Raw genomic sequence first — 26,759 nt, forward strand, 5'->3', positions numbered from 1 at the left:
ATGTTTTTTTTAGTAATTAGTCATTTTATGATGAAAGGAAGCAAATAAAGTCAAGTGTGAAAAAAGGTTAGTTTATTTTAATATAAAAAGTATGACTTGATTTAAAAAAGAAAAAAAAAACATTTAGAGCATAGACAATATAGCAAAAACTAGTAAATAGAGAAATATGTTACTTAGTTTGACATTAGAACAAAGTCCATATACAACTTCCTGCCCTGAGCAACAAATGCCTTCTTATACAGCAGTTCTGTCAAAATATATAAAATCTCTGTTCATTTATGATAAGCAATATTTAGATAAAATAACTGACCCTGACTGTCTTAGGGATCTTACTAAAACATAAAATGCCTGCTGACCAGACTGAACCCTGACAGGACTTTGGGTCACACACAACATGCAAAATCTGATGGTCCTTTAAACACACAAACTGTGTATAAGTTCGTTTAGGTTTGACATCGGCTGTGTTGCCATGTCTGCATCCTCTTCTTCTTCAGCTGCAATCTGAGTGGACTTCTTGTGATCCGGAGGTGAGGTGCTGCCGCGTATATTCCCAGATCAATAGGGCAGCGCTCACGTGGACGTTGAGTGAGCGGATGATCCCTTGTTGAGGGATTTCCACACACACGTCCAACATCTGGAGAAGATTGGCAGGAATACCTTCCCGCTCGTTGCTGTCAAAGGGAGAAAAATGTTAGAGAAAAATGTTAAATGTTTTGACATGGGAAAAAGTTTTAGTTTTGGTACTATTTTCAAAACAACAGTAAAAAGAAACATGTTTCTAGTCTTAAATGTAATTCAAACTCTTCTAAAAAACATGAAGTTTCAACAAAAACTTCTAAAATAATTTAATACAATTACATTGCATGATGGCTGAATGACTGACTGTAGTGGAAACGCTTGGAAGACCTCAAACTTGATAAGGCATTTTATAAACAGACCATTTACCTTGTTTTATTCGTCACCCTAAATAAAATCCAGTTCAATCAACTGCATTTAGAATCACAATTAAGAAACCGAGTCAATTTCTGCTAGTAATACTTTCAAAAACCAATATATATTTATTATTCCTCTTCATAATGACGTACCACTTGGTGTTGGTCAATCCCAGAAAACCCCAGTAATACATGTTGAAGTTTCTAATTTTACAAAATCTTTTTTTTTTTATTCCCAGTCAAGCACACCTGTAGTAGTCATTTTTATCAAAACTGAGTTTTTTATGAAGATGATTTATTAGTTTAATTCCAAGAGCAAAACAAACTGTATTAAAGTGAGAATGCTCGCTGCCCCATATTGGCCACGCAAAGTAAACATAAAAGGGTAATAAGCGCCTGGCTTTAATCTCGGCAGTCGCCCCCCCAATGAGGAAACACTTGTTGATGGGTGACATTCATCTGGAAGGAAAGTGGCTGAGACAATAGAGAGGCTGATGGGAAATTAGAGCTAGGCCATGATGTGCAGAGTAGAGCGCAGCTGTGAGAGCATTAAAGAGAGAGTTTACACATGAGGCCCTTACGCCAACACCACAGCTTCCTTGTTTGAACTGAAGAAAACAAACTAACACGCCTAAAGGAGGCGGGGGGTCGATACTGTTCTCCCTCTACCTCACAAGTGCCACTATATGCCACTCATGTTCCAACTGTATGCAGCTGGTACATGAAAGAAAATCTGGTGACCAAACTAGAGGATGTAACAGATTATAGGACTGAAAGACTTTTGTAATCATGCTCATTGTGTAATTTTGAGTAATTCCCATCCTTCGTTTCCCTCAGGAACAGCCAATTAATTATAGACCAGCATGCCCCGACAGGTACACAAGGCAAAGGAGGGGAGCAAACCCCACGGGGGCGACAACTTAACGGGTGAGAGGACACTAAAATAGCCCTGTCAGCTCTTGGCTTCAGCACTAAGAGACCCACAAGGGCGTGCAAGACAGAGACCGGTGACTGCTCTGATGGAAAAAAACAGAACTCTGACCCCTTTTTAAACTGTAATGTTCTTAGTGTCCTCCTACCCCAGAAGTAGCAGAGTTTTTTCAGGGAACTTGAAGTCCTGGAGCTTCTGACTATTAGCAGTCTGCTCCACTCCAACAATACAGTAACCTTCGCTCTTCTTTACCTGGAGGAAATGAGTGAGCTCCACGGGCTTCACCTGAAAATAAAAAAAGAACAAAAAACAGAAGAATGTTGGAGATGAATTAAACCATCAAACAGTAAAGCATCTAGAGAACTTTAAAACAGCACAAAAGTTCAACACAGCAAAAAAAGCTGGTTGCACACAGATACTGACTACAGTAAATCAGGGTTCACACAGTTTAACAATCATTCAGAATGGTTATTACTTTGTATGTGTTATCTCCCTACTGGGATTTCCTCTTTATCTACACTAAGCTTTTCCAAAACATTCACACACCAGGAACTTTTTTCAATTATTTTTTTTACATTTCAACCACAAACTTTCTTTCATTTTATTACAATTCAAACCCCCTTACTGTAAAAATACAACCCAATCCAACTAAGGGTAATTTCTACTCAGTTCACAACAACTGTTTTTAGAAAACCTTAGAGAACAAACCATATCATGAAAAACAATCTTGAACATTCTGGGCTAAGAACAACATGCTATATTTGGAGAAGGTAGCAGCATCAAATTCAAAAGACCTAGAACTAGGGTGAAGGTCAATGCTTCAGCAGGATAACCATAAACAAACATCCAGAGCTGTAATAGTTTAACATCACAGGTAATTTACATGGTTAAGTCAAAGGAAGGATCTAAATCAAACTGAAAATGTGTTGCTAATTTTTAAAACTGTGAACATTCATTTAATATTAAATATTAAATAAATGTTCTTCATTCAATCTGAATGAGTTTGCAGAATTTTACAAAGACACATCTGTTTCTTTAGCTGAGCAAAGCAAATAGAGACATGTATATATATAAAAAATTTAAATGCAGCTCTGATTGCAGTTAAAGGTGGTTTTGCAAAGTTTCAACTCAGTGAAGATGAATAAAAATGATCACTATTAAAATCAGAATTTGCAAAAATAAATAAATAATTAAACCATGCATCATTATCCTTCAATGTGTGTTAGCATATAATCCCACTGAAATCAAAGATTGTGGCTATAGTGGTGGGAGAGCTATTAATACTTTTGATGGGCACTGTACTTTAATCCTCAGCAAATGTTGCTAAGGATAAATTCCACATCTCACCTCTAGCAAAGGAAGCCAAAGCTCAGCTGAAACGCTCAGGGACTGGAAATGTTTGTCATTAAGATGGTGCAGACTGTCCAGAACCAGACCGCTCGCCCCAAATATCTCACATGTTCTGCAGAGACCTGGAACAACAACAGCAACAAGTCAAAAATGTTAATCTGTTTCATGTAATTTCACTCAACAGGACGGTGGGGAACAATTTAAAGGCTACAAAAAGACTTGAGACTGATGCAGAGGTTAGCCTTCTAGCAGGAGACCAACCCGAAATATACAGACAGAGTTCCACTAAAACAGTTTGGATCAAAAATACTCATGCATTAGAATGGCCCAGTCAAAGCCCAGACCCAATATAGCATGTGTGATAAGGTTTGAAAAATTATACTTAAACACAAACCTCCTAAATTAGTGGGCTTGTCAATCAAGGAGGCCACCACCAGCAGGCTGCCGTGCTGTTTGCCCAGCCGAGCTGCCCGCTGAGCCGGAACCAGCTTCAATTCGGGTTCCTGATCGTTGACCCCCGACCTCCAGGGTGTGATCTTCTTCTGCACCTCAGACCAGCGATCCTCTTTATCCTGCTCGCCTGGGAAATATGACATTACACACACACACAGTAAGGATAAAATGGGCTAACCTCATGGAATAGTTACTCCAGCTGAGAAAAACGTCTCTGTACTTCGATCTTGCTGGATCCAATCTCCAGCCTGGAGCTGGCCCAACTCAGGAGCAGAATTCCTCAATGGGATTAACAGATTTTTAGGAAAGGATGACAGCTTTTCAAACTTCCACGGTGGGATCCACTCATCGTCGGCCAACTCTGACAGACTGGGAAAAGTGTGAAATATGGTCTAAAAGACAAACAAAAAAGGGAAACAGTTGATTTGAGTAACTGTGTTTCAGCAGACCTTATGTGTTCGTAGAACAATGAACCCACCTCCATGCTGTAATCCCTTATGGGATGAAAGGCTCCGAAAAAGAAGTGTCCCTGAATCCTCAGCCAGTTCTTATTGGCATTTCTTTGAGGAAAAACAGTAAAAACCGTCTTTGAATAAGCTCATTATGTGCACTGGAACACGTTATTGCAGCAGCTGTTCTAACCCGGTTCTCTGCATGGCCTCGGCCTGGTTCAGACAGGCTGTCACCACAGAAGACAGCCCCTTGAAAGCTTCATCATTCTCTTCCTCCTCCTCTGCGAGGCTCCACACCTTCTTCAATGCCAGTAAAGCATACAGGCGCACGCTGAAGTTGTGGTTGAAACACGACTGCAGGATGACATCCAGAGCTCTACGCAGCTGCCCGAGCTTTTAACAGGAACAATGAAAAACAAAAGCTGTCCACAAATATTTAGGAATGACATTAGAATATAGAAAGCTAAAGAGAGTTACCTTATCCTCAACATGTGGGATGATGACACTGAAGTGAACCAGGACAGACAGGAATGTGCAGATGCTCGTCTTGGTCTTTTCGTGATCCTGTGCAATACAACAGTAAAATATATGGCTCTCTGATGTTTTACTATTATTTGTTCAACCATATAAGTAGAAAATGAGCTCACAAAGTTGAAGCAGCTCCAGAATTTGTCAATATGATGCGGATACTTGACAAGAACAAGAATCATCATCCATTCAATCAGGTACTTCACTGAGGCCTGGTTGCTGCAAAATCCAGCTTCAAAGACGTGGTTCACCAGAGTGGCAACAAATTCCTGCAGGCACAACGTGAAACTCACATTTTATTCTAGAATCTCTTAGTTTCAGAGAAACTGTCAGTAACTCACCTCTTTGAGTTTGGGAAGCAACAGCAGCAGTGTTTGCCATGCTCTGTTTTTGACCCGATGCTGCAGGGAGTTACCATAGGAACGGACTTTGGACTTTGATATGAGGCTGTCCTGTGAAGATGGGGTTGAGAGAAATGGTGTGAACTGCATTGGCTGAATTAGTTCATGCATTTATGGCACAAATGAATCAGTAAAACTGCAATTTCAAATATTACAGAACAAAAACAAAACGCTGTTTTTAATTCATTAAATGGAAAAATCTATCTAAACTAACCTGGCCCAATGTGCCTTCTTTTGTTAAATAACTAATTACTGTGCCTAACCTGAGCTGAGTTTAATTTTACTTGGATTTAGCATTTTATCTTTTTTTGACAGGAAAATGTGTCAAAAAGAAACAGGCACAACAAAATTGGAAATTGACCAGTTCTTTTTCAAAGCACTGTAACAATTTTTTGTAGCCATTTCCTGGTTTATGGAAATCGTAACCCATTTATCTTACTGCTTCTCTTTTCCACTTTGGTGAAAAATGAACTCCTGAATTTCTGCTACAGAAAATAACGATGTCATGTAGTACTAGTTCAGTGTTTTATGTCTCACTTAAAAAATGTTTTACTCAGATTTATTTATTATCAAGAGTATCAATTTGTGTAGCAATTCTTAGATTTGTTTTACTTTAAACTCTACATATAATTATTAAGAAATAAATCATAAAGCTAGATTGGTTTTCTTAGGTTCTTACATATTTCCTCTTAAACTTGTTTCCACAACAACATTATCTTAAAATAAAAAGTAAAACATTTTTGCAGAACATGTTTTTATATTTATATTTCTCAAAAAAAAAGTTAAATATTAAAACAATATTTGAGGTGAAAAAAAGATTTTCAGGTAAACTGATTTGCATGCTGCATTGGTCAATTTTCCCATCTACCCAACGTTCAACTAGTACCTTTCTCAGCAGCTCCATCACTAATTCCTCCATGAGTCTCTGATGCTGCTGATCAGAAGGATCCAGGCGGCTAAGAAATGTCAGCACACATATGCGGGGCAGCTGATCATCCCTGATATCACTGGGAAACAAAAGCAGCACATCAACAACAGTGACTTCTAGTGGTGATCTTGTTAACTCACAGCATCTGGTGAGTTAACAAGCCAGAAGCTAGTTCTCCATAGAGGTAAAACGTTGCCTACCTCGCAACTGCAACATTAGAGGCACACGTTGCACCAAGTTTCTCTACATATATCTGGACATCCAGGACGAGTCTTTGAAAAATGAAAGAAGTAATATTGTTAAAAGAACATTGAGGAACAAGAACAGAAGCCTAGGGAATGTTGCGTGGATTAACCGTTGATCTCTCCTGAACACTGGTCCATAAACACAGGCCTCAGTGACTATATCCAGGTGGTTAAAAACACTAGAGAACACAACAGCAGCCTGATCCCTGCTGCCTGGGTCATTGGGCAGCCAGGTCTGACAGCAGTGCTGAAGTAGCACACCGAAGACACCGCTCTTCGACTGAGACAGCTCCAACAAGTCTGTGAAAATCTAAGCAAAACCATTTAACACCATCATAGATTTGAACTCTGAACATAGAAAGTGGAAGATATCGAGAGGAGAAAAGTTGCTTTGTCTTAGTGTGGATAACCTTTTTCAGTGCAGTCGTGAGAATCGGAGCCTGATCATGTGTCAGCTGCAGGAGTTTGTGCTGGAAGGCCATGGAGATGAAGCCCTTTAGTGCTGGCCAAAAGTCATGAGCGTTTGTGCTAAGCCCCTGTACAAGCTCCCAACTCAGAGTGACCGCCTGCACACAGAGGTCCTCCTGATCCTGTACCAACTACGATCAAAAAAACAGATTATGAGAATGAAGGTTAATCAGCCTCAGAACTTTCTTAGAGTCATCATGTCCTTAAATTTATCATTCTTGCTGGACTGATACTCACTTGTGGCAGCAGCGCGTTCATGAAGTTTAGTACGGGCAGCACAAGGTCACTGGGCAGCAGAGCCAGGGCCTCAATGCTGCAACTCAGAGCAGCTCTGAGGGTCTCGGACACTTGGGAAATTTCTACAGATGCTTTAATCCCTACAGTCCTAATCAGGAAATTTAGGCAAATCCACTGGTCCCGCAAGAAGTTGGCAGCAATGCGTCCCCAGTCCTGTTGCAGGAGGCCTTGAGATTCAAGGTCACTACCCAAAAAAAATTATATATATTTTTTAAAAAATTTAATTATGGCACCGCAATACTAAATATATATATATACATTTTTACATGTAATAATGACATCGCATTATATTGAATATATACATTTTTCAGTTCATTATGGAGTTTCCACAAACCTTGAACTACCTAATAGCTGTGGTTTCATCAAGGATTTGTTAATGTTTCCAAGAGATGACAGACACTGTGAGGAAGTCCTCAAAGTGTAGAAATAATCATTCATGGACTTCAGGGCAGAACCAGTATCTGCACTCATACCAATTCCTCCTTGCTGCAAGAGCTCACACACAGCAGCCAAAGAAGCCATACTGACAGCCTTGGACACCTGATTGGCCACAGATGGGACCTAAGACAAACACAAAACAGTCCTTGCGTAACTTTAGAGCAGCAGATCTGATGATGAGTACATATATTTAAATGTATACCTGTTGGGTTGGCTCAAGCAAAACTGAAAGGCTGTACTTTATGAGTTTGAGGAAAGCAAACTGCTGGATGTCCTTGTGGTAGTGAGATGATGAGCTGCACATAACAACCAGCTGCCTCAGGACACACAGATACAGCTCGGCCCGTTCAACGTCAAAGAGCTGTCAAAGAATAAAGCATGTGCAGACATCTGAGTTCTTGAGCGGTTCTTTGTAATTGGACAGTGATGTAGAATGCTTTTCTTTCTGATTACCTCCTGCAGCTCCCCACACAGCCTCCTCAGGATAAAATCCTGGACTGGGTCAACAAGTTTAAGAAAGGTTTGTTCAATGGCAAACATCACCTCATCCTCTGTGAAACAAACATAAGGCTTAACAAGTGCAAACCAAAATGTCTTATTGTGTTTTTACTTCTATTTATTATGAAGTTCCTATTGTATTTCTTTGACACATTTCACAGTAAAATTTCCACCATTTTAATTTCTTTAGGTTTTTTTTTCTCAGTTCCAGCTTCTTCAGCAATTTGGCCTACTAACTCAGCTTAGTAGTATGCCAAGTATAATGTCAATTTAAAAGAAATGATAATTGATCTTGGTGTAATCAGTCAAAAACTAAATTAATCAAAGCAGAAAAGGTTTACACTGGCAATTTCATTAATCTGGGTAGTATCATGTGGTTTATTCAGACTCCAGTAAGTCTAAATCTGTAAGAACTGAGGGTCGGGCACTTGTATATTTATACACTTATTTACAAAAACAGTTAAGGGGCAAGAATGAATGGTGCCTACTTTTTACTCTTAGTGAGAAATTTTGTGATATTTTACCTGTCGTCACGCTAAGAGAAGTACTTTGCACATTGGAGTGCTAAAAGGTTTTGTAAATCATATAGTGCATTTTTACTTTCCAGTCCATCAAATAAATTGTTGTATTTTCTAGAACACTAAGAAAAAGACAGGAAAGAGCCTTTCAGTCTTCTTTCAATTAATTCAATCTATGTATAAATTGAATTTACAGTATTAAAGTCAACACTTATAGGGGAAGATTTAAGGAGTTTGAACGCAAACCTTCCACTTCTTTTTGCTGACCACATGGCTTCGTCCCAAGCTGCAGCAGTCTAAGCAGGAGCTGCAGACCTTTGTCACTCTTACGGACAGGAAGGTAGATATTGGCGTAGACTCTGCTCAGGGTGTCCAGAAGCGGAGACAGCACTGAACCCAGAATTTTACTGGTTTGTCCTCCCAGTCGCCTCCTCTCCATGTCCACACACAGCAGAAGGGCTCTTGCCAACTTATCAGCCTCTCTAGAGTCAGGTAACCGTTCTGCCTGACCTGTATGACGAAAACTGACTCTGATAAGAATCACATGCAAATACATCACATCTACAGATACAATTCTCTCTGTTTCTATAACACTCCCACACCAGACTCACCTGTGCTTGCTGGAACACGAAGATAAGCAAGTACCTCTTGTTGAACATAGGCTCTTATGCTTTCTTTTTGTGTGGGATCATCGGTGAAATCGCTGTCCAGAATTCTGGACTTGAAACTGCATTCATGTTCCAATAACCAGATGCACAACTTTCACAAGAACATGAAGTGATAATCAGTTGTTGCAACTTTTTTCATACAGTATTTGAATATACTTCAGAGTGCATGTGTGAGTAAGGAGCAAACCTCATTCCATAGCTCTGTCCCCCTACACAAAGACTCATCAGCACGAAAATGCACCAGGAAACTAAATAAGTCATCTACAGTCACTTCACTCTGTAATAAATAAAAAAAAAACAACTTTAAACTTAGTTGGATTTTTCCAAGTACCCAATACAACTAGTACACATAACATGGAAAGCAGTGAAACTTGCTTGTGCGTAATATTTATTAGCACCAGCAAATAGTTACACTTGGTTTCAAATTCAATTTTCAGATTTTTAACCATGTTTTTTCACAATTGACTAAAAATAATGACTTACTATGAAATAGTTACCAGGACAGTAGCAAATTAAAGTAATTTGTTTATTTTTTTTGGATAAGATTTTCTGTCTAACTGGCTCAGCTCCTAAAATGTCAAAACAACCTCTCCTTACCAAAAGTATTTCTTGCGATAGTCATCTTAAACTGTAACAGTATTTTTTTTTAATATGTTTCACATACAACCATAATTATTTGAAGGATATTGCCTTTTATTTTTAACATTCTAGATAATCATCTTCATCTTACCACATCTGTCAGAGAGAGGGCGCTCTTTAGCAAAAAACACTGTGCAGCTCCTCTTAGCAGAACTTGATGAGTGATCATGGTGCAGCGTAGCACCTCCCTGGAATGCAAGGCACAAATACTGTAAAATCAGTCTCATGGCCTAAAATAATGTAGCCAAAGATGACATTACTTACCGTAGAGCAGATAGGCCGCTGATGTTCAGCAAAGGACATGGAGGGAGATGTGAAAAAGCCTGACAGACGAAGAGGAGCGGTACGGCGCACCAGTGCTTGGAGCTGAGCTGCTGAATCAGCTGAAACAAAACAGAACCTGCAGAGCAAACACAACAGTTAGAGATAGATTATGAAACGTGACTCATGGATTCATGAATTTGTTTGCCAGCTGCACCTCTGTCCTCCAATGGCAGGCTTGTGAAGAAGGTGACCAGGAAGGCCTGGAGTTTAACCGCCAGCTCAGGACAGTCTCCTACACTCTGGCCTGGTGATCTATATTTGACAGAGGCTGAGTTAGATAAAACTAACATGAAACTAATGACATAATCTCCAGAACTTGACAAAAACAAATGTAAATCCTCACCTACAGAAAAGGGACGTTTCAGACAGAACATTCATGAAGGAACCCACGACAAACTACAAGAGCAATGCATCAAAAGAAGGATTTAAAATGAAATGAAAGAAAGAAAAGGAAATGATTTTTGTGACATATGATGATTTGAATTGCCTTGCAGCAAATACACTGTGCACCTGAGAAAATGCTGCTGCAAAGGCTGGCTGCTGAAGAATCTGCAGCTGAAGCAGATGGCACACTCCTTCTCTCATTAAGGATTTATTCTCACTGTGGAACATGCGCTGGTACACACACAGCAGCCAGGACGGGTGGAACAGGCCTGACCCTGTAGCACCGGTCAACAAACTCAGAGTTAACTCACTATAGTGTTGATGCATGTTAGTTGTTTTGAAAATCTTTCATGATTATGTCAATAGATTACAGATTGTTTAGAACCTTCAAGAAAGCAACAAAAATTACTGACAAAACATTCCAAGTTTTTATTAGCCTTAGCTCATTAAGAATAGCACACTTCTAGCATTAGACAAAACTTGATACATAAAATAATGAATAAAAAGGTAAGTCATTTGACACAGCATTCAAACAATTAAAACTTACCTTCACTATCATTCACTGTTGCTTGGATTAACGTGTCAATTCTGTTTAAAACTGGTCGAACAACATGAACCTGCAAAGAGGGGCACAGGGGGAGATTGAACAGTTTGTTTTAGAATGTCTCAAAAAGGTTGTGAGGCAACAACTCCGTAGAACTTTCTACCTGATTCTCCTCCAGCGTTTCCATCACCAGAGTGTAGTCCTCCCAGAACTCCCTCAGCGGTTTGCTTTTACTGGGGACCCATTTAAACAATGTCTCTCCTACAAAAGATTTTTTTTTAGCCAACTACATACCATTCTCAAAGATGAGAATACTCTGGGTTGCATCGATTATGTAGAAAAAAAAATGAAAATTGTCAGTTGTCAGAAATAGAGAAAAAAGCTACCTGTTTTGCTGCCATCATAAAAAAAAAGAATGTCACAAAAGGTACACTTGATTTTCTTGTGTTGCAAGGCCAGCCTGTTGTTTTTGCAAATAATTTGTCTATTCAAGTAAAATAGCTTAACTATGTTAGAAAAAAACATTTCTACATTTTTAAAATGCAAAATGTAAACATTACTGCTGAGCTTTAAACACACTGAAAAAAATATATATCTTTACTAAACTGCAGAGACGGAACAAGAAAATTCTGCTTTCTCCAGTGTTGTTATAGGGGATTTAATCAGTGAAAATATTTCATTTTCATTCTGATGCAATTACAAAATGATACACCAAATCTGTATAGACTGTATGTAATGTAATAACTTTATTATCCAAAATATTTTGTCCAAAACCAATGCTAATTAGTTCAAACATTTAAGTGAGGGATTAATAGTTGCAGTAATACTTAGATTATTGCAATGTGACTCCTCCGGTCAGTTTCATCAGTTTTGTAAGTCTTTCTGTTTTGTCTGCTTCCAGACTTTTTCTCCATGATATTTTGAGTGAAAAGCAATAAAAAAACAAATACACCGCATAACTTGTTAGCATGTGATTTTGACAAAATATGAAAATTAAACAAAACTGAATGAGTAAGAACGCTTTTGCACGGCACTCTGTACGTTACCATCCTCTGATGTAGAACGGGAATCAAAGCCCTCCTCTTCGGATAACGCTGCGCATCTTTTCAACAGGTACAGTGCCCTCTTGCGTGACACGCTGTCCCTGTGCGTCAGTCCGTCCTGACAAATTACCCAGAACTGAGGACGCAGACGTGGGTCGGCCTCGCGGCACTCGGAGGAGGGGGCGATGTGAAATTTCAGGAGATGGTCTGACAGGACGGTCAAACACAGCAGCGTCCTCTCTGTGACCACCGCTGTTCGCTCCGTGGAGTGCCAGCTGCAAACATCATCCAGGACGCGCTTGAGGATGAAGTTGGAGCTCGCATCGCTGCAGCAATTGAGCGAAGTTAAAATGATCCTGACCATCACTTTGGATACCAGGTCATCGGGGAGTGATCTGACAGAGGACAGCGCACAGTTTAAAGTGTCGAGTGTGAGTTCTTCGTCCGCTGTAAGAAGAGGCATGAGAGCAGCCAGGACTTCAGCAGCAACCTGCACGCCGAGAGCCCCCGGCGCAAGCGGCTCCTCCTCTGACATCCGCTGTAACGACGGCAGGATGGATGAAACCACTCTAGTCCGTACTTTTTCCCCGCACACACCCACGGAGGCAGCGAGCAATCTGCAGACAGAGGCTGTGCTCTCTCTGCAGCGCGTATCATCACTCGCTTCTGCTGAGAGTCTGCAAAGAAATGGCAGACATTTCGACCAAATGACCGACTCAGTTTTGTCACGAATGCCCCTTTTGTTTACACCTGTCAGTGAAGTCTGAACCGAATCTGAGTCGGTCAGAAACGGTCCGAGAGCTTCGATGAGAGCAGTGAGCGCCTCAACACGCTCCGTCTGCGGCCACGAATCCTCCGGCCAGCAAAGAGATTCAAACAAAATATCGTAATTAGGAGAGCTGCTCAGTACCGCCTGAATCAAAGTGGTAGACATTGTTTATGAGTTAGGCTGATAGTGCCGAGCATGTAAAAGAGACGACAACCGGTTTTTAGAAGACAAATGGCACAGTCTGCACGTTTTCCCAATAAAAATATAAACTTCCGTAAACGTAATCCGGAAATCTCGCGAGAGTGGAATGAAACGTTCGCGTAACTTCACAGCTCACCAAATAAACATTTTCATCTCTCAATTATGTAAAATGCATTTGTGTTCCTTGGCGTTTTAGTTGTATTAAGGCATTCAAAGATATTGAAGCTCGTGTTTTCATCTTGTACTCAATTTTTTTGTACGTGCTTGTATGTAATGAGCTATTCAATTTGATCATTTGTATTTAACCGAGGACTTTTATCACAATGTAGCACACTGATGGATGTCTGCTAGTTATTAGGATTTTTACCCCCCCTCAAAGCTAACGTGACATTTAAAATTAGAATATTACATCAGACCATTAAAATAAACATGAGAAATTTGAGCTTAATAAAGAGTATGTTTAACGTCTGCGTATGTTATTTTCAAAAGGTATGTTAATACAAACGCACGCGTCATCTGAACTTAATTCTAATTTAGTAAATATGACGATACACATATCGTCAAGTGTATAAATTCTTTTCTATGGACTACATGCATTCCAAATGTATATAACCATTTTAAAGATTTTACCACATATGTGCCGTTCTCTACACTAAGAATATAAAATATGTTGGATGTTGGAATGCTGAATTAAACGTTATTTTTCAATTTTCAATTGCAGAAAGTTACATGTGAAGCATTCAATAACTCTTCCCAGAGAGTCGTCAGTTTTGAGGTAAGATATTGCTAATGATTCAAGATGTTCACTTTAACATAATGGTAATTTTCTAACAACAATCAATTGGTGTTAATGGATTTTACACATATAGTTTAAGCCTGAAATAGTGTGCTGGCCATGGGATTTGAATTTCTTTGTGAACTTACACCTACTGTCCAGTTGGAGGCAGTGTATGGAATGACAAGGATCCTACAGTACACCGACAACGTTTACTTTCAAACTGCTGTCTGTATTGCAAGGAAAACTAGGCATGCATCATGAAACAGAAATTCAAAAATTCTTGTATAATTTCATACCATGAGTATTTTTTTTATTTTTACCGTTTTTTTTTAAATGCGCTTTTTACAATTTAACGTAGAGTATTTGCAATGCAAGGCTGTTTTTAATAACAATTTGGCATTATGTAAATGTGTGTGTGTTTCATAACAGAACATAAATCAAAGTGGCTCATATTAGCTAAAGACTTCACTTTGTACAAATAACCAAGGTTGTAACAAAATTGAGAGGGAAAACCAACAAAGGCTTTTTGTTCTGGGAAGAGTTACATAATACAAAAATGCTTTGGATCCATACAACAACAAAAAAAAAAAAGAAAAGAAAGAAAATGTACTGGTCACAAAAATAGTGCTTCACCAATAGCACATTTGTATTGCAATTATGGCAGAAGACAGGACAGACTGGAGAAACTTTGGATTAAGGCTCTGCCCTCTGTGAAAGGTTAAATGTTGCACTTTTGAAGATAGTTGTTAAAAACTGAATGGAGACTAACAAAAATCTATGCCAAACAGCATATCATAAAAAAAAAAAGTACAAAAGTTCTACATCAAATCTGATTACAATATTAGACAAAAAAAAAAATCAACATGAGTGGGCTGTTAGTGTCAAATGTACAATTGCAATGGATGGATTAAAAAAAACATGGAATTCTACACAGTTTAAAGAAAGACTTAAAGAAATGTTCATATGGTGGTCTTTACAAAAGACAATAAAAAAAAATCCATGTTTTTAATAAATGATTGATATGCACGTCAATAAAACAAGTGCAATATGTACAAAATAAACATCATGAATAAATATGGGCGGTTTATTAGTTGAAATATCGTCGTTTTAGTTTCCCGCCATTAAAATCACATCTTAACAGAATTTCTATATCTTGCCTCCAATATGAAATACAAATATCCCTCATGACACAAAACCTAGTCAGAATGCCTCAAGCTCCACTGCTCTCTAAATGAAGGAACACTTTAGGCATATCCCTCATGATCTCAGAGTATGAATTCCAGGAACTGTTCATCACTTAAAGTGTCCAGAGAGAGGCAGTTAGGCGACCTGTGGCCATAGAAGGAGGGTTTGGCTTGGCAGTGCAGATAGGGGTAATAACTGGGATCTGCTGATGTCTTTGTGCCTTGTGTGACGTCTGGGAACTCGGAGGTGTAGCTGTGGGACGAAACGGATGGCAAGGCCATTTCAGAGGGTGGGCATAGACGGACATCGCTTAGTCTGTGGTGATTGGGGAAAGTCCGCGGTCTGGACTTCAGGATCGATGAGAAAGAAGAAGAAACTGATGTTAATAAATAAAAGAAATACAATCTAACACAATCTTAAAGTGTGTTGGGTTATAAAATTTCAGAGTAACTGATTTTTACCATGTTCTTGATAGACAACGAAGTATCTTGATCAGCATGTTGAGGCTGCCTTTTGTATTCTGTGGAGCCCACATGATTTAAATTGTCAATATTGGTAATGACGAAAGTGGACCGGATTTCAGAATAAAAGCCGCTACTTTTACAAAATGTGGAGGAAGACAGTTTCTTCTCTTTACCTTTGCTTTTCTCCACCTGTCGCAGTAACTGAGTCTCTGCACAGCGTCCTGTAAAACCCACAGACACTCCATCAAGAAGATCGGCCAGCTGGGAAATTTTGCGCCGCTCATCAACAAGAGCCTCCTCTGGACTACCAACACTGGTCTTGATTGCTAGAAGACAGCATACATTTTAAGCAGGCAAAATCATTTTTCACAATCACAAATCCAGAAAAAAAAGTTTTAAATTTAATAGTAAGGTCTAATAGACATTAGAAAAATAATTCTAGAAAACAAAACAGTACAGTGCTTTGAAAATTCATTAGTCCGCAAACAGAATTCTGTCTTTTCTTTACTGTTGCAGTTGAACTTTTCAGGTCATTAAATCAACTTATTTTATTAGAAGCATTTCTCAAATGATAATTGATTTACTAAAAAGGTATAAAAGCCATCAGAACCAACTTGGCCACATGTGAAATTTAATGCTCCTTAAACATAACTGGTTGTGCCATTTTTTAAGATATATGGGATGCTGGGTGGCTCCGATGAGGCATTAATGCACACTTGGAGAAATTTTGGAAAGCTAGTCTGGGAATTCATTCATCATTGTTTCATGTTTCCTCTATTTGAAGATAAGAGTTCTCATTGTTATTTTCTGATATTCCAAATATTTAGCCTTAGATATAAATGACTTTCATCTGTTTTTGAATTTCTCCTAACTGGGATATGATTTGTTATATATTTTAGCCTAATTCATGATGTCAGACTAGTTCTACACTAGTGATTTCTTAGTTTGACAGGTCTGGCAGTAATCTGATATGGATTAGGTTAGTAGAATGGGATTAGAAATTGTGCTTCGTTATAATTAATTTACGATTCAACCTTTCCACAAAAGACCAAGTTGGTCTAGATAGCTCCTCAACCCCACTTATAAAAGAAATAATCATTGAAAACTACATTATGAAACACTAACATGTGACCAAGAGCAAAAACAGAAACAAAAAGAAACTGCAAATTCTTTTTGAAAACCTTTTCCAGTATTTAATGTAAAAACAAATCCCACCTCCATCTTGTTGCTCTTCTCTTCGATCTTTACAGCCTACGTCAGACTCAGAGATGGAGGAGCTGTCCTGGCTGGTTGCTGAGCTCAAACATTTCTCCCCATGTTGAAGACCCTCTTCCCCCATGGAGGCCATCTCTGTGCTGATGCTGTGCTGGCGGGCGTCGGCTTCAATGCCGGAGCTGCCAGTGGAGCGTCGAGACAGACCAGGGCTGCTCTCACTGCCCGGCGGATCCAAATCCAGGTCGTCACTGATGTAGGACTCTCTGTAGCGCCTTTTCTCTAAAGATTAACACAAGCGACACATAAAGTTGTAAAGCCAAACATTTAATATGTGCTTAAGAGTCCTTCAGTGGAACAATTTTTATTCATGACAAATTTTACTACCAGTAAGAGTGGCAAATTTGGTTCTATTGAGTGTCTTCTTAAGCCTCCTGGTACTGTTTGGCTGTACTCTCATGAGCAGAGATAAGAGGGACTGCAGACGTTAGCTAGTGTGGTATTGGACATTCATATTTTGGTATATTTGGAGTTTCAACTATTTAAATATAAAATTCACTTGGCAGGTTTATTTATAGATTGAGGGAAAGTTAAATGCTGTTAAATTGTCAAACAGATGTGGGCACTATTTGTGTTCATAGTGTAGAGGTCCTAAGTACTGAGGTCTGTACAGCGGCTCTAACAAACAGCGCTAATCCCACACTTTCTTCTCTTTACCTTTGCTTTCCTCCACCTGTCGCAGGTGTTTGAGGGCTGGCTGCTGGCTGAGGTAACCCTGGTGGCTGTTGCTCAGATGCAAGAGGAGGTGTCGAGAACGGAACGACGAGCCTGTGTAGTAAACCAGCTTCCTGGCTGATGGCAAGCCATCTGGCTGGATCTCAAATTTCTTCCCCTAAATGAGACAATGTAAAATTAACTAGCAATGTACATTAAATAATTACAAAGTGTCCTCTTACTCTCAAGAGGGAACTAGAATGTGCAAACGAGAAGCGTCCGTACCAGGAAAGTTAGACGGCCGACATTTGACCAAGGGAAGTCGTACAGCAGCTGTCGTATGTTGTTCTCTTCCTATGGAGATAAAGCAGACATTTATTTAACTTTTTGATTGTGGAATATGTAATCTGCTTTGATATCTTTTAGAACACCTAATAATTAAGTAATTTTTTTATTTTGGTGCCATCTGGACCTGAATAAGACCAAGAGATTCTCCAGATATCTCACGGTCTGTTGGCTTCAAGAATCAGTCAGGCCTGGTGGCTGATCGCTAATCCCTCGACCCCCACTTAAATGGCCCCTGATTGACAGATCAAACAACTGACAGGCACAGCAGGCGGCTATCTCATAACGGACTGCTTAGTGGCAATCCCACACATTCCTCGCACAGCTATTCGGGGAGGTTTATTAGGTCTACCGATACAAAGGAGAACGTCTTGGAGCTAACACAGAATCGGTTTTCTGTGTACACATATGCTGACGTACAAACTGTGCATTAATAACACGCACCTGATAAACCTGCATTCCTCGCAGGGTGAGACCAAGCAGTGCTGTTCCTTTCTCCTCCTTTTTGTCCTGAACGAAAGAATGATGAGATGTCAGAGAGGCATCCGAGCTGCTCAGATAAGATAACTCTTTCTCAGCCAAACCTCCCTCTTAGGTCATAGAAAGAAGCAGAGCTGATGCTAAAAGAACATTTCAAACTGCAGTCTATTGTGCAATAAATAGATCAGGTTTCAAAATATGACTCCGTAGATGAGTTGCGTCAAATGTGGAAGATGACATACTGGGAACACAATTACTAATGTAACGGCATGAACCTTTTACTGTTCAAATGAACAGGATTTCCTGAAATTAGTCAAACTTTCCTGGCAATTGCTACAACATTCTGAAAATGTTAGATTCAAATAATCCATGTATGTTATTAAAAATAATGATAAAAAAAACTTGATAATTGCAACAAACAAATTTAAATCACAATTACACAACAAGTCTGGACTGGATTATCTGGAAAACATTTTTTCATATTTGTCTAGAATGACAAAAATCTAATTTCATCCTCAAAACTCCATGGGAAATTTGAACTGAAACTTCAACCCAGTTGTTCAATAATTCAGAGTTACACCCATAAATCACAAAGATTCCCTTTGAAGCACCAAGATGAAGTGTCCTGACCTTTTGAAGCCTGTAAAATGTTACGGGGACATCCTCCAGTTGGCACGAGTCTCTGATGAAGGAGAAAATGGCATCACGAGTGGACATGCCCCACAGCTCCTGGTGCACTTTGGGCCCATGACAGAGAAGGTACTTCACCCCACGTTTAGCTATAATCTTCAGAAGGAAGGTGGGACATACACAGCTGACATTTAGTGCCTTGCAAAAGTATTCAGACCTCTTGAGCTTCTTCAGACTTTGCCAAACATCTTTGACCAAACAACCAAAATACAATATGCTACTTTGATTTTTATTTATTCAAAAGAATGGTGTGAATCATACATCATTTTTCTTTCACTTTACAGTTTCGCAATGCATTTTGTGATAGCTTATCAAATTCTATTCTATTAAAATACATTACAAAGTGTACCTGTAACATAGAAAAAAATGAAGGTTTTGTAAAACGTTCCATTTTTACTTGTAAAAATTCATATTTTACAAGTATTCACAAAAAAAAAATATTCAAAATGTTAAAGGGGAAAATATCAGTATCACACAGAAGGGTTTTTTCTGTGTTCTGGCAAATGTTAGTACATACCCAGGGGGGAAAGTAGTCCTTAGGTTCAAAATAGGAGGTGACCTCCATGCCCTCCCTCTGCATCGGGCAGTCACCGAGGTCAGCCTGAAGAGCGTAACCTGCCAGCTGGAAGTACACTTCCTCCTGCTGACGACATTCAGAGCGCCGGACCCGCTCCCGCAGGTCAGAGTAGTAGAGATGCCGCGCTTTTTTCTCACTGAAGCCAGGAAAACAAAAACAGTCCCCCCCAAAACAATTCAGATATCAGTCACAAAAATGACACGTGGATGAAAAATACGGAAAAGAAAAAAAGTCATGAGCAGAAGTGGAGGGATGGGGAGCAGGTATGTTTGGACATACCTAAAAAGTCTTCCATTTTCAACATAGAATTGCACTTTAAGGAAGAGCAGTAAAGGGATTTGTCTCTTGAGTGTTCCCTGTGGGAAAAAAAGAGGAAATATTACAATAGGGTTGCATGTCTCCACATAAAAAAAAAAAAAAAAAAAAAAACAGCATCTATAATGCCTTGCCAAATATTTTCCATTTGGTTGGATTCCAATCACAAATATTGGTTGCCATTACAATTTAAGTAAGATGACAATAACAACCAGTGCATAGTTGTGACACTGAAAAACGTGGTGCACACCAGAGCATGCTGTTCCATATGCTTGCTGCTTGCCCTCCGTGGATTGATGCAAGACTTGTGGTTTTGTCTCACATTAAATTGCTTTCTCGCCAATAAATGTACAATTTCTGGAGATTAACAATTGTGATTCCGTTGCATTCTTCCACATTCTGTCACTCAAAGTAGACAGCGACGTCAGGGTAAGCCTGCAGTTGTTTGACAAACTTTCCATTTTTAGATGATAGACTGAATGGTGCTTCGTTAGATGTTCCAAGCTTGTGTTGTTTTATAACCAAACCCTACTTCTCCGTATCGTTGTTCCAGGCATATCTGCTGTATTCCCTGATCTTCATAATGCTGCTGATCTCTTAACAAACCTCTGGGGCTGATAGCTGTTCATTTTCACACAGGTAAACACTATCCACTTCAAATACAGCTAGGTGATTTCTTGCACTTATTTATAAAGTATGCAACTGTAACCCACACTGTTTATATATATTATTTAAATATACATTCTTTCCATTCCAGTTAGGTACTACTTTGTTCTGTGAATTTTGTGTTTGCAGTGTGACAAAAATGTGTAACATTTTTAGTCATATACTGACTTATGAAAAGCAACGATATGTCCTGATTAACTGTAAGGGATGATTTAGTAAGCAAGTAGGCTCAACAGAAAAAGGGCAAAAAAAGTCATTAAAATTTACTGTGTTCGATGCTTTACCTTTCCTGAATCTTGCCTCCACTCTTTGGAAAAGTACTTGGCCAGTTTCTCTTCCATGTCTAAAAATATGTGTTCATTGTCTAGGATGAAAATGGAAAAAAACAATATAAAAAAAAAGGAGACAAAGAACAACACAAATGACATGGGCTATAAAAATCTACTCCCGCTCTAACTAGAGTCATCATAGTGATAGAAGAGCAGCCTGATATGACACATTTGAGATAATCTTCCCAGGAAGCTGCAACCAAAGTGGTAATTTATGTGGCATCATCGTCTGCCAGGTTCTGAGTCATAACTTGGACAATATTTTTTTTTCGTTTTTGTTCAACCGTGTGCAGCCAAAACACGTCCGTCAAGTTATTTCACAACTTGTTCATTTAACCTCCCATCTCCTCATTTCCACCCTGACTCACTCAGACTCCCTTGCCTCATATTCCTCATCGAGGCCCTTTGAGTAACAGCTGAATGAGGCTGTCTGTGTCATGACAAATCCATCCCCGACTCCCACCCTCCTCTTCCCATCATCATCATCAACCCGTCCCACCTCAGTGAAGCAGAGGAATGCAAGCATGCATTCCAGGATTAATTAAGTTAATATTGCAGGAATCCAGGCCTGCGTGATCGATGGACCAACACCACAAAAACAAAAGGCTGTTTGTTGAAGTGGTGAGCCGTACAAGATTACCGGGGCATTTCCACGCATTTGTAAAACGGGAACGGTGGAAAACAGAAAGTTCAGGATTTTGCTCTGCGGCTAAACTGGATTACACAGTTACATTACGCAAACGTGGAGAGCAGAGTGGCATTTCTTGCTTGAGCAAAACTACTTCATTGCGGACGGGCTGTTTCTAAAGTTGCAAACAACTGACAGTGGAGCAAACTATTGTCGCATAGTGTGAACAGGAGTAAATCAGGCTTTGAAATACTTTTGTAGGATTCTGGTGTCAACAGGAAACTTACCTCTGACCACTGTGAGACCAAAGAAGCTCAGATCTTTAATTCCAAGAATCTCCGCAATACTGTTAAAAACATCTTGTCCGGTAGACTTTAGCTGAAGTCGGTGAATAAGAAAAATAAAACAGAATTCTGTATTTACCATAAATTCACACTGAACATATCACTGTGAAGACACGGGCTGGTCATTGGTATCAAGGTACGCCAAACTTTTAGAAGTTAAAAACTTTGTAAATGGTTATTTTTTTAATATACCATTCCTATAGGTTTGTAATGAGATGCATTAGAAAGTGCTGGATTGATCATAATTTTCTCTTTATGCCAATTAGGTTGTTTAAACATATTTCTGCACACAAAAAATTATGTAAAACTATAAACAGACTCCAGGTTAAAAAGTATACTGGTCTGTGCCTTAAACATGTTTTTATAAGAACTAACATTACTATAACTCTAATAATCCAGTGTCCCATTTCACTCAAAATATTTGTAGCATTTTTGTTTTTAATAAACTTATTTAGATTGCATTCATCAGCGCTAGGTTATCCTGCAGTAATTTCAGATTTAAAGGAAGCACAGCTTGTAATCTGTACCACCTTTAGTTTGTATTCTGTCCTGAGAGACTGAGTCAACAGTATGGTGGGTGTGACTCTCCTACAGTGTCAGGCCAGATTTGCTTCAGAGGAGTGGGGAGATCGAGATAACTCTCCTCTAGCAAAACTGATTGTGAAAAAGCTCTCAATTTTACCCAAAACAAACTGGCTAATGAAAATGTTAACTTAGTAAGTAAAGCTTTACTCATGTAACACCCTTCAGAGAAATTAAAATCCACAAGAATCTGAGAAATAAAGCAATTACAAGGAATAAACTTAAATAACCAAGAACCAACTAAACATATTCTTAAAGACACAAGTTCTCAGTTTTTAAATGGGACTGACATTAGATTTTGGTTTAAGGACCAGAAGCCACAAGTTGAGTTTTTGATGTAGATAACAGGTATTGATTAAATTTAGGGTCTGTTTATTTAATGCTTTTGCTTAAGTGTATACATCACTAGATGTGATAACATACAAAGATTTGCAATAATCAATGTTTTATATTAGAAGTTGTAGAATATATTGTAGCTTTAAAAATCTATTAGCACCTGTTCTTCCTATTAAATGTATTACTTTACAACAGGCTATCATACCTTGAGAATAGCAAACCAGCCCATGCCTATCACTGTGATAAAAACATAAAAAACAACATAAAACATATGGAGATTTAGATTCAAAGCTCCATTGAGCACCCACCCCGATAGTGACATCCAGCTGGCTTTTGTTGGGAAGGAGAACACAAACGGTTCTCTCATGCTTGGTAGGTGTTGACATGTCTCATATGGGTCTGTGACAAGTTCTGTGTCTGAAATGAACTGTTTCGCAATCGTTTCCTCTTCTTTTGGCTTTTGCTTTTTATGTGTTCAAGTCAAGTTCAGCCATATTGCATCTGGTAAAAAAAAAATCAAAAATAGCATGACAATTACAGAAGCTATAGAATAAAGAAAAATAGATTATGTAGTCCAGAAACTGTTAGATGTTAAAAAAAAGGCAGCTGAATTCAGAAAACGATCAAGTCAAGTGTGATTTGATATACTAATTTGGCATCACACGTCATGTTCCACACTAATGTTGAAGCAGTCTACAAATTGTCAAACAATCAAATAATCCAATTTTTATTTTAGCTAGAACAAAATTATTCTGCATACTTCTGCCACATGTAAAAGGCAGTTGGAGGAAAACTGGAATATTGTGCAATGCTCTTTTAATATCTTGTCTTACAAATATGTTTGTTGTCTATGAAATGATGTCCACAAAGAAAGAGCAATAGAGATTGTGTTGTGCTGCAGTTTCCCATCTATGCAACAGGAAACTACCATTTAACCATAAATGTTTACATTTGCCATAAGTAAAAATCATCTCAGAAAGAAAGCTTTAAAAAGCCAGTTTGTATGTAAATAATTTATCTATATTTCACATGTAAATATGACAGTTTTCTATATTTTTTCAATAACAATTTGTGGAATTTCATTGTAACAGAAAAAGAACTTGAGATAATTAAAAAATGAACATTTCAAAACATAAAAAACCTACAAACAAAAAAAAAATGCTATGGATATTGAAAAAAAAATTGTACTTATGATAATCCTGATATGACTTAGATTTACTGTGATTGTTCCCAAGAAAAATAAATAAATAAATAAATAAATAAATCAGTCTAAAACCAGTCTAATTATCCAACAAGCTTTTTTGTTGAATTGGGTCAAATAAATCCAACAAACTGGAATTTAACATGGGACTCAACAAATCTTAAACTATCTGTAAAAGAAGCCAAACCACACACGCGTAAAATAAATTCTTCACACCTGAATATCTTAGATTCCTTGCACAAGCTGCATTTTATCCTGATAATCGTTTCTAGACTGGAAATGTTGGAACAACTATGTTTGTAGTGAACCCAACATGAAATCAGAAGTGATCATTTGAAGTTGTTCTTTCAACAACTAGGGTTCATATATTTTGCCTCGTGGGAGCCCAACTGGTACGTCTAAGAATCATTTAATCAGGTTAATTACTGCTGTGCCTTGACTCTGATCCACTTAAGCCCCACTCTGACCAAGAAAATGAAGCAAAAACAGAACAGGGACCTGAAGGAAAAAAAACAAAAACAAAAAAAACACATCACTTCCAAAACTAATGGTTCCTCTTGTGTAAAGATCTATAGATAACTGCAGTTAATTAAGTTGTATTTATTTATTTATGTCTGTTTGACACAAAACACCTCAGGAATTGAGTTTACAGGAAGATACAAGACAAGATTAATCTACAGAAGAAAAAAAGAAAACACTAAAAAGAGGTGTTGCCAGTGAGAACAAGTTGTGTGAACTACCAGAGCAAGTTTTCTTGGCTTTTAGGGTCCAACTGAATATGATTTATCAACAAGTTGAAACAAGACCTTGCTGATGACTGGGTGTCGACACAAACAGACATTAAAAAAACCTGAAATTCCAGGAGCATGAACTCAAGGAAGTCATACTGAACTTTAACATTGGAAAAAAAATGCCAAAGTTGCAACACTAAATTCATTTCCACACTGAAAATCAACTTTAACATACTTTTTTTTGTTGTTTTACTTGAGGTAAAATCACTCTAAACTAAACATACGGCTCTGCTACTTGAACTGACTCAACGTTTAAATCCAAGGTCGAGAGGTTTCTTCGGGAAGGCACCAGCTGTTGGAAACTCTGTTATTAAATTGCAAAAAGAAAGAAAGAACAAAAAATCTGATATCAAGACAGACCACATTTATATATTGGATTGCATTACATTATGTCTGAAAAAAGAATAAACCTTTGCCGTTACTCCATTTAGCTGCAAAATAAGTAAGAAGTAAATAAAAGTCCAAACTGCTCAAATCTGGCATCACATGAGAACTGCCATCTGTATGCTTTAATTCCCCTCCAAGACTGCTATAATCCTGACCTTAGAGCACACTGCTGCTGCTGGCCCGGGCAAAAACAACAATATGCAACCTCTCTCAGGTTTGAGGAATACCCCACTGCAACCCATAAAAGCCCCACTGGAAAATATAAAAGGGGACATTAGCATAAACAGGGGAACACCATGTACATTCATCCCACTTTAAAACAATAGAGTGAGCCAGATTTTCAGCTTGAGGGGAGCGGGTCGGCATATGAGTCCTGACAGGCGTTCAGAGTTTGCAACTTTGCAACACAGTTTGTACTGAGTGACTCAAATATTGTGTTTTATTTAAGGAAATACTTGAAGGCAACTGACGCAACATCCATAAAGGTTTCTACCAAAGTTATTTACTCGTTTTACTAGTTAAATCACGAATCATAAATCTGGAAGGTAAAAAACAAAAACCCAAAAACAACATCATTCTGTAATATATATATTTTTTATATATTACATGTATAAAAAAAAGTTCGGTTACTCAGATACTGCAACAAGTGTGGTACAAATAGTTTAACGAATAACTTACTCTTACAGCAATTACTGTCAGAGGCGAAGGAGCTCAGTTGTCCACTTGCAGGTATTTTCACGGCTTGATAAAAACGTTTTTAATCAAAGAAATGATGAGCAAAAAAAAAAAAAAAAAAAAAAACTACAACACTTGTACTTCTTCAACGTTGTACTCCACCTTCCATGTGTTTGCCTGCGTTTAACCACTCTGGAGCCCAAACGTTTGAGCGACACCATCTGGGATTATTTATGGGGGTGTTGAATGGTTCTTTCAGAAACTTTTCTTCGCGTATGTTACGATATAAATTCCCCCGCCTCCCCTTTTAGGACATTTTCGGTGAAAGTAGCTCATAAACAATATGTTAGTTAATGGGCAAGGTTCAACTCATTAATGTTTGAAAGAAGCAGTTTTTCCTCTCCCCCTCCGACTTGGGTGGTTTGTGAGCTGCGCTAATTAGAGGCCCTGACTCTGCAGGAGCAACAGGGGCATGTGTTACGCAATTAATGTAAGTTAGGCCATTATTTAAACATTTAAGAGAAGGAGTGTGCTGAGTAAAATCCACTTCATCCTGTCAAAATTCATCACGAAATAAGTAAATAATATGACCAAAAAAAAAAAAAAAACTTTAGCCAGCACTTCATCCGATCAGATCTAATTTAGTTAATACTGCCACCTTCAGGATCTTTTGTGTCATTGCAAATGCAGGGAAGGAATACAAGGCTTGGAGCGCCTGACTTTCTTCATAATTACCAACACAAACGTCAACTAGGCACTGAGACTTTTACGGTCCAGAGAACTATTTTTGTCCACAGTTCAGCTAAATACAACTCACTTATATCTGAGCTTTATTATGTGTAAAAAAATACACGTTTGACAGCCCTTTAATTCTGGTTTTAAAAGAAAAACTTGCAACATGCTCACTGATATTTTCTTTTATAGGATGTTAAAATGCGTGAAAAAAAAAAGACAGACCCAACCTAATGTCAAGAAAAAATGGATGTAAAAATATTACTGGTACTTTTGGTGTCCTTTTCAATTCAATTGTATGACACAAATTGAGACAT

At 38.4% G+C, this 26,759-nt stretch overlaps 2 protein-coding genes across 3 annotated transcripts; both read right to left on the reverse strand.

Moving 5' to 3' along the window:
* Positions 1–50: 50 nt before the first annotated feature.
* On the reverse strand, positions 51–13,448 carry tarbp1 (TAR (HIV-1) RNA binding protein 1). Its single transcript, XM_055029873.1, has 29 exons — positions 12,045–13,448; positions 11,162–11,259; positions 11,002–11,071; positions 10,581–10,729; positions 10,414–10,466; positions 10,225–10,322; positions 10,011–10,146; positions 9,838–9,934; positions 9,295–9,384; positions 9,051–9,198; positions 8,686–8,949; positions 7,877–7,974; positions 7,626–7,784; positions 7,320–7,546; positions 6,926–7,169; positions 6,631–6,819; positions 6,331–6,530; positions 6,176–6,247; positions 5,934–6,054; positions 4,988–5,098; positions 4,766–4,915; positions 4,596–4,682; positions 4,309–4,511; positions 4,145–4,226; positions 3,887–4,058; positions 3,608–3,793; positions 3,211–3,335; positions 2,012–2,148; positions 51–671 (listed from the first exon to the last, which is right to left on the reverse strand). Exons 1-29 carry the CDS (start codon positions 12,973–12,975, stop codon positions 491–493), a joined length of 4,878 nt encoding a protein of 1,625 aa, XP_054885848.1. The 5' UTR covers positions 12,976–13,448; the 3' UTR covers positions 51–490.
* A 963-nt stretch (positions 13,449–14,411) lies between these two features.
* zgc:172136 (uncharacterized protein LOC566376 homolog) lies at positions 14,412–25,829 on the reverse strand. 2 transcript variants are annotated; one of them, XM_055029876.1, is made up of 14 exons: positions 25,714–25,829; positions 22,965–23,157; positions 21,682–21,772; positions 20,722–20,801; positions 19,736–19,812; positions 19,397–19,592; positions 18,820–18,975; positions 18,154–18,219; positions 17,650–17,718; positions 17,368–17,542; positions 16,654–16,932; positions 15,612–15,764; positions 15,436–15,494; positions 14,412–15,321 (listed from the first exon to the last, which is right to left on the reverse strand). In XM_055029876.1, the coding sequence occupies exons 2-14, from the start codon at positions 23,040–23,042 to the stop codon at positions 15,055–15,057; spliced, it is 1,746 nt and encodes a 581-aa protein (XP_054885851.1). In that variant the 5' UTR covers positions 23,043–23,157; positions 25,714–25,829; the 3' UTR covers positions 14,412–15,054. The 2 variants fall into 2 exon arrangements, with proteins under 2 accessions (XP_054885851.1, XP_054885852.1); XM_055029877.1 differs by having other exon boundaries at positions 25,720–25,817.
* Positions 25,830–26,759: the final 930 nt, after the last annotated feature.

Source organism: Poeciliopsis prolifica, unplaced genomic scaffold, assembly GCF_027474105.1.
Source record: "Poeciliopsis prolifica strain line A6 unplaced genomic scaffold, Auburn_PproV2 SCAFFOLD005, whole genome shotgun sequence".
Lineage (NCBI taxonomy): Eukaryota > Metazoa > Chordata > Actinopteri > Cyprinodontiformes > Poeciliidae > Poeciliopsis > Poeciliopsis prolifica.